General features: G+C 33.5%; 1 protein-coding gene across 1 annotated transcript in view; it reads right to left on the bottom strand.

Annotated features, from left to right (window-relative positions):
• Positions 1–398: 398 nt before the first annotated feature.
• Positions 399–8,324, bottom strand: part of LOC123250116 (sodium-coupled monocarboxylate transporter 1-like) — a 238,114-nt gene continuing 230,188 nt past the window's right edge. Inside the window, exons 11-12 of the mRNA XM_044679153.1 lie at positions 695–781; positions 399–434 (exon numbers count right to left, since the gene is read on the bottom strand). Coding sequence (XP_044535088.1) covers positions 399–434; positions 695–781 — 123 coding nt within the window. The remainder of the gene's footprint in view (positions 435–694; positions 782–8,324) is intronic.

The raw sequence follows: 8,324 nt of genomic DNA, 5'->3' as shown, positions 1-8,324 counted from the left end.
TATGTGATCCTGGGCAAGTCATTCAACTTCAGTCGCCTAGTTCTTACTCTCCTTCTGTCTTTGAACCAATACAAAATATTGATTCTAAGACAGAAGGTAAGGATTTTAAAAGGAAGCAGATAATTTATCATTATTCATTAAATTAAGTATACAAAATTTTATTTTTAAATATTTAATTTTGCTTTATACAATATCTTATAATAAAGATATCTAGATACTAGCCTTTCTTGTTTATCAATCTTATTCTTACTGACAAATGTGAGCTAGAACCAAACACATGCTGAAATGTAAACATAAATAAAGATAAGTTAAAGTTTTCAAGGCAATTGGAAGCATGCATTAAAATCAATGCTCAGAATTTTGAAATGATGTGTCTAGTTCTCTTTGAGGAACTCTCATCAGTTTTCAATTGCTTTCCCTTTTAGTAAGTCACACTTCCAGAGAAGAAATGCAGGAACAGATGTATAAAACATTAATGACATTTCTATTAGTAGATTCCATGGAAAAAAAACCATAATGATATGAAACAGAAAGACTGTCAGTCCTTCTCTAAATGTTTTCTCAAAGTGTTAAGTTTTCATTTATTTGGGAATTTCCATTGTCTTCTACCTCTAGTCAATCAGATGGCCTTACAAAGGGCTGCATACATAAAAATGTAGTTGTTAAAGCAAAATTTATATATAACAATACTCACTTTTGGATTGGCATAAGGATTCAAAATTCCAAGAAAAAACAAGCCCACGAAAGGCCCTCCAATTAGGCCAAATAATTTGATTGCTACCTAGGACCAGAATAAACATCATAGATTAACTATTTTACAGACTCAACATAGAAATTCCCAAAGAATCCTACTTGGAGGACAAATTAATAGACAAATTTTCACATGAAACTAACAAAAATGAGTGCACCTAAATAAAAACTGGAAAGCTATGAATATATAATTTTAATTTCCATTTTCTAAATCAAGGCCACAAGGTTAACTGACACTGGCAACTCTTATTTGTTCCTTCTATGTGAAGTGGAAGTTTAAGGGGACCTCAAAATAAGAAGATATACCCGTCTTTAAAATGGAATATATTTTATTGAGAGAGAATGAAGAAGGAGGCTCCCAAAATCTCCAGCTTACCGGAAAATCCCTTATTTATAGGAAAATACAACCCTCAGGTTAAATGACATCATCCTGACACATCCACCCTGGTTCCAGCCTTCCTGAAGGGGATATTCTCCAAATTAACCTCTTTAGCAAATGGTCAAGGGTCAGAGTCAGGTTCTAATCTACATACAAACCCAGAACTATTTATGATACATTTTGGATTTGGGGATGATTGGGAGATTACTACCTCTGACAAGTCACTATCATGTTTTCCAGTGCTTCTAGCTAGATTTCTCAGGCAGGTACTCCTTTGAATGCTAACTGAACAAGCTGGACCAGTAAGAGGTGAAGGGACCAAAAATGCAAATTAAAGCAATCAAAGGTTGCTTGTGAAAGAAACTGGGGAAGGGAGATGTAGAAAAGGGAAGAGGCTATGAGCCTCGCCTCTAGTTCACAAAACTTATTCCTAAATCACTAGATACAGTTTAAAACATTTTAAAAGTACCAACTCAAAAGACACATCCCAAAATCCCAAAAATACTTTGTATAGTAAAGACACTGGTTGCTTCTGATAGTAAAAACATTGTTTCTGTATCACTCAGGCCAAAGGTAATTAAGAGGCCATTGTATTCTGAACAGGGTGGGGCAATCTTGTCCTGGCAAGGGATGCTCACTTAAAGAGACCTGCTTACTAACTCCTACTGGGGAGTCCAAGGCATATTCATTTTGGAGATATAAATATTGCTAATATATTTGAGAATAACACACTAATTTCTCTCTTCACACACTTCTGTGGGTTTTTTAACTTCTGCAGAGCAGAAAAATGTTATGCCAGTTGGTATATCTCTCTATCAAGCTATGGCAAATGTATATAGTTTTCTTGTTTGTGCTTACTTCATTATTAGTATCAGTTCATGTACACCTCTGCATTCCTTATATTCATTGTTTTACATTACAATTTTATTTTACTCTATTCATACAGTATAATTTATATGCTAATCACTTGTTTTAATTAAAAGTTTTTACATTCTTTGCTTTTTATTCAAATCATTTGTTTATATATCACAATCTTTTCTGAATGTATACCCATTAGAACTATTGGCATGAGCATTGTACACCCAGAAATTCAGGCAAACTATTATCAGGAAAATTCCATTGATCCTTATACCCTCGTGACTCCCAACCCAAAACACCTGACCTTGAAGATTACCCTCCTTTGATTGTCCCACTCTAGAGTGAGATCTTCACTGTTGTAAAGAGTATAAAAACCCTAGAATTGATTTCCTCTGGGGGACAGCTTTTCCATCCATGCTGTCCTCTCAAGGAGCAGCTTTCCACCCATGCTGTTCCACCTAGGAGCCAGGCTTCTACCTGTGCTGCCCTGATGGGCCAGATTCAACATTACCTTCCAAATTAATAAATTTCTCTTTTTATTTTTAAGCTAAGTTTCAAAGTCTTGCATTCTTGTAGAAGATACCCTTCCCAAAGCCCCGAGGTTCACCTCTAGCCCCCCACAAAACTATTAACTACTATTATTTTTTAGATCTACCTTGAAATATTGTCCACTCAGAACTTATATTGTGCTGAAATCTTCCCTAATAAACTTTCCCTTTTTTTTAAATAAGAGAATAAAAATCAGTTTACCATTCAATCAATTTTATCTAATACTATATGATTCCACATTCGTACTTTTGGAAGGTAAGAAGAGAAATCAATGTTTTTGACTGTTTCAATAGACCCAAGCTTTGTCTTTTTAACTACAGAGCATTCAATTTCATTTCATTGTTTCATTTTCAATTGGCTTTAATCATTGTGTATATTGGGGTTTTTTTCTGATTGTTTCTTTTTATATCAGATCAGTTTTTAAAAAATAACTTTTGCTTGTTTGAATACTATTCTAATGCTGATAATTATCATACTACCATATATGGTATGTGAATATTCCAACTAACATGGGAAATAAGGAGTTTTCATCCATAAAATATGTAGTAGTTTGTTTAGAACATGATAGTTTATTAATGTTCTTTTTTTAAAACTTTTGCTTTTTTTAACAGAATTTTTCCCCAGATATCTCAGACCTTCCCTACCTCCTCAATACATAGAAATTATCACCCAATAAAAAGGTATGTATCAATTATATCTTTAATGATGTTATTTTTCAGTTCATTCAGGTAAACATTCAGAAGTTATTCTTCAAATAAATCTGTATTCGAATATAATGTTCTCTTTGTTCTACTTCTTTCACCCTTCATTATCTCATGTAGTCTCTTCCAAGTTTTTCTAAAAATTCATCTGCTTAGAGGCAAAGCCAAAATGATGGAGAAAGTATAGAGACCCACTTCATCTCTGCCAAATTACTCTCTAAATAACAATGATATAATGCCTCAAAGCAAATTCTGGAATAGTATAACCCACCCAAAAGATGAGGTGAATTTTTTTCAGCCCAAAACAACTTAGAAGGCTAGAATGAAAGATTTATTACACAAGGGTGGAAGCAGAATACAAAGGCCCTTGCCAAAGCAGGCACCATTTCATTGACAGACCCCTAGGGATATCTGAATCCATTGCAAAGGCCTCTCAAGCTCTCAGTCACAGATAATAAACTATAGTGAAACAACTGCTTAGGAGGAGATAACAAGAGTCCCTTTGTTGGCTCTGGTTATAAAATTCTTGTTGCATTGCTCATACATAGATCAAGGTCAAAATCCTAGGTCACAGTCTCAAGGTGAGGAGTATTAGCAAACACCAGTGCTTGTGGCCTGAGGGGAGCAAAGAATCCTAATCATGGTAGTAGGGTTAAAAAGAGGGCTTGTGTTTAACTCAGAGATCAGCACAGGTTGGGATCACAATACTCTTTAGATCATACCACCATTTCCAGGCCTAGCTCTGAAGACAACTGCATAATGAACCTGAAGTTTGGAACATCTCTCCACCACAGAAACAGAATTCAGCTTTAAAAGTGTTGTTTTATTTTAAGTTAAAAGAAAAGAAAAAGGGTAGGAAATAAGAAAGCCAAAAAAAAGCTCACCATATAAAATCATTTTGATTATTGGAAAGACTAAAAACAAACTCAGAAGACAACAAAAATCAACACTTCTGCATCAAAAATTTCTAAGAAAACTAGGAATTGCTCTCAAGCCCTAAATGAATTAATAGAGGGGCTCAAAAACTATTTTTGAAAATCAACTAAGAGAAGGAGAGTAACAAAAGGGAAAAAAATTGTATAACAAAACTCTCTGACAAAGGTTTAATTTCCCAAATACATAAAGAACTAAGTCAAATTTACCAAAAAATCAAGCCATTCCCCAATCAACAAATGGTCAGCGGATATGAATAAATCAAAACTATCAACAAGTGTTAGAAGAAGTATTCTAGATCCCTCTTGATTAGAGAAATGCAAATCAAAACAACTCTGAGTTACCACCTTACACCTAGCAGACTAGGCAATATGTGAGCAAAGGAAAGTAATAAATGTTGGAGGGGATGTGGCAAAATCAGAATGCTAATGCATCGCTAGTGGAGATGTGAATTGATCCAAACATTCTGGAAAGCAATTTGGAATTATGCCCAAAGGGCTTTAAAAGAATGCATATCCTTTGATCCAGCCATACCACTGTTTGGTTTGTACCCAAAAAAGGTAATAAGGAAAAATACTTGCACAAAAATATTTATAGTTACATTCTTTGTGGTGGCAAAAAATTGGCAAATATGGTCAATTGGGGAATGGCTGAATAAATTGTGGTATCTGATGATGATGGAATATTATTGTGCTGAAAGGAATGAAGAACTGGAGGAATTCCATATGAACTGGAAAGAACACCAGGAATTATTGATGCAGAGTAAAAGGAGCAGAACCAGGAGAACATTACACAGAGAAACTGAAACACTGTGGCACAATCAAATGTAACAGATTTTTTTAATAGCAGTGTGCAACAATCCAGGACAATCCTGAGGAACTTATGAGAAAGAACACTACCCATATCCAGAGAAATAACTGTGGGAGTAGAAACACAGAAGAAAAACATGATTGATCTCGTGGTTCGATGGGTATATGATTGGAGTATTATCATTAAAAGATCACTCTATTAAAAATATGCATAACATGGAAATAGGTTTTGAACAATGATACATGTATAACTCAGTGGAATTGCTTGTCAGCTCCAGGAGAGGGGAGGCAAAAAGGGGTCAAAAAATCATTAATCATTTAACCATGGAAGAAGATTCTAAATAAATAAATAATTTAATAAAAAATCAACTGAGAGAAGTAAAATAAAAAATGGGGAATGATATGAGAATGATACAGGAAAATCATGGGGAAAAGAGTCAACAGATTGTTAAAGGAGGCACAAAAGTTTACTATACCTTAAAAAAAAAAACAGAAAAAAGAAATTAGTTTAAAAAAAGAACTCTTTTAAAGACACAATAGGCCATATGGAAAAAGAGGAGAATAATTCTTTACAAAGTAGAATTGGCCAAATGGAAAAGGGGTTCAAAAGCTCACTCAAGAAAATCATGCCTAAAATATCAGAATTGAGCAAATGGAAGCTAATGACTCCAAGAGACAGAAAGAAATGAAGCCAAAAGAATGAAAAAAATAAAATGTCAAATATCTTGTTAGAAAAATAACAGACCTGGAAAATGAATCTAGGAGAGATAATCTAAGAATTATTGGACTACTCTACCTGAAAACTTCATTAAAAAAGAGCTTATACATCATCTTTCAAGAAATTACCAAAGAAAACTACACTGCGATTCTAGAACTAGAGGACAAAGTAGAAATGGAAAGAATTGCATTTGGGTAAGGATACAAGAAGATAAACTATGTTTTACTGAAAGTATTTTTTAAAAACAACTCAATATTTAATATTTTTAAATAAAAAATGGAAAGAATGCACTGATCACCTTCTGAAAGAGATCCCAAAAAGATAACTTCTGGGAATATTATAGCCAAAACTCAAAACTCCCAGATCAAGGAGAAAATATTGCAAGCAGTCAAAAGGAAATAATTAAAATATCTTAGAGCTACAGTCAGAATAACAAATTCTATATAAAAGGATCAGAGGGCCTGGAATATATGCCAGAGGGCAAAGGAGTGAAGGCTTCAACCATAAATCACTTACCCAACAAAAATGAGCATAATCCTTCAGGGGCATAATGGGCATTCAATGAAATAGAGGACTTGCAAACATTCCTGATGAAAAAAGCAGAGCTGAATGGAAAATTTGACTCTGAAATAAAAGACTCAAGAGAAGTATAAAAAGGTAAACATAAAAGAGATATTAAAAGACATTTAATAAGATTAAACTATTTATATCCCTACACAGGAAGATGATTCTTATAATTTTTAAGAACTTTGTCATTATTAGGGCAGTTAGAAATGAGTATACCTAGTCAGGGGGCAAGGGTGTGAATTGAATACGATGGGATGATGTCTAAAAAAATAAAATTAAGCGGTGAGAAAAAGGAAAGTGCTGGAAGAAGGGGGAAGGAAGAAATAAAATGGGATAAATTATTTCACTTAAAAGAGGCATGAAAGAGCTTTTACAGTGAAGGGGAAGATGGGAAAGGATGGGAGGTGAACTCTTGAAACTTACTCTCGTCATAATTGGTTCAAAAAGGGAAGAACGTGCACAATCAATTGGGTTTATAAAGCAATCATACACTTCAGGAAAGAAGGAGGTGGAGGGAATAAGAGAAGGTGGTAGTCCTGATAGAAAAGAAGTAAATTGGAGGATGTAGTAATTAGAAGCTTAACACTATTGAGGAGAGACTGAATGAAAGGAGAAAGAAAAGGATAAATGGGGAGGAAATCAGATAGAGAGTAATACATAGGAAAAAAATTTTGGAAGTCTTTCTAATAAAGGTCTTATTTCTCAAATACATAAATTAGCTGAATGAATAAGAATACAGATCATTTCCCAATTGATAAATAGTCAAAGGATATGAACAGGCAGTTCTCAAAATAATTAAAGCTCTCTAAAGTCATGCAAAAATGCTCTAAATAATTGTTAGCGAATACAAATTGAAACACTGAGGTGCCACTCATACCTATCAGATTGGCTTTATGACAGAAAAGGAAAATGACAAAAATTTTAGGGCATGTGGGAAAATTGAGGGAGTTGGGCAAGTTGTAGACTGATTCAACCACTCTAGAAAACAATTTGGACCTATGCCCAAAGGGTTATAAAACAATGTATACCCTCTGGCCTAGCAATATCATTATTAGCTTTATATCCCAAAGACATTTTTTAAATGGGGAAGGATCTATATGTAAAAAAATGTTTAAAACAATATTTTTTGTGGGAACAAAAAATTGAAAAGTGAGGAGATGCTTATGAATTGAGGAATGGCTGAGTTAAATTGTAGTATACAAGTATTGTTCTGTAAGAAAGCACAGAAGAAGCTAAGAAAAACCTGAAAAGACTTACATGAATAGAAACAGAATAAAATAAGCAGAACCACAGCAACATTGTATACAATGGCAGCAACACTGATGAAAAATTGTGAATTACTTAGTTATTCTCATCAATCCAATGATACAAAACAACCTCAAAGTTCTCATGATGAAGAATGCCATCTGCTTCCAGAGGAAGAACTGATGGAATCTGAATCCAGACCAAAGAAAACATTTTTCACTTCCTTAAATTTTTTGTTTGGATTTTCTTCCACAAAAAAAGATTAATTCTGAAAAATATTTTACATGATTTAACATGTAAAATCTATATCAGATTCCTTCCTATCAAAAGGGGGTAGCTGTAGGAGAGAATCATAGACTCAAAATTCCCTTTAACATTTGGAAACTGTTTTTACATGTAATTGATGAAAAAAATTAAATAAAGAAGCACAAAAGCTTCAGCAAAAATCCCCTAGACTCATACTGATCCACTTCAGAATTCTTTTTATTTAATGCTTAATAATCAAGAGGAATTCTTTTACTTCATGTACTAAGGATAGAGATTTATGAATCATTCTATATTTTTGCTATATAGTTGGAGTTATACTCTTCATAATCCATAAAACAATTTTTATAATTTTCTAAAGTTTCTGAGATCTAAAACTGTATATAATCCTTCCTGGGGGAAAATGGAGAGTCAATGAAATAGAGAACTTTCAAGCCTTCCTGATGAAAACTTGACTTGCAAATACAAGACTCAAGAGAAGCATAAAAAGATCAAAAGAGAAATCATAAAGAATTCAATAAGATTAAAATATTTACATTCCTACACCGAAA

This window comes from Gracilinanus agilis, chromosome 5 (assembly GCF_016433145.1).
Source record: "Gracilinanus agilis isolate LMUSP501 chromosome 5, AgileGrace, whole genome shotgun sequence".
Classification (NCBI taxonomy): Eukaryota; Metazoa; Chordata; class Mammalia; order Didelphimorphia; family Didelphidae; genus Gracilinanus; species Gracilinanus agilis.
The sequence above is the reverse complement of the archived record's forward strand: the minus strand, read 5'-3'. Positions and strand labels throughout refer to the sequence as shown.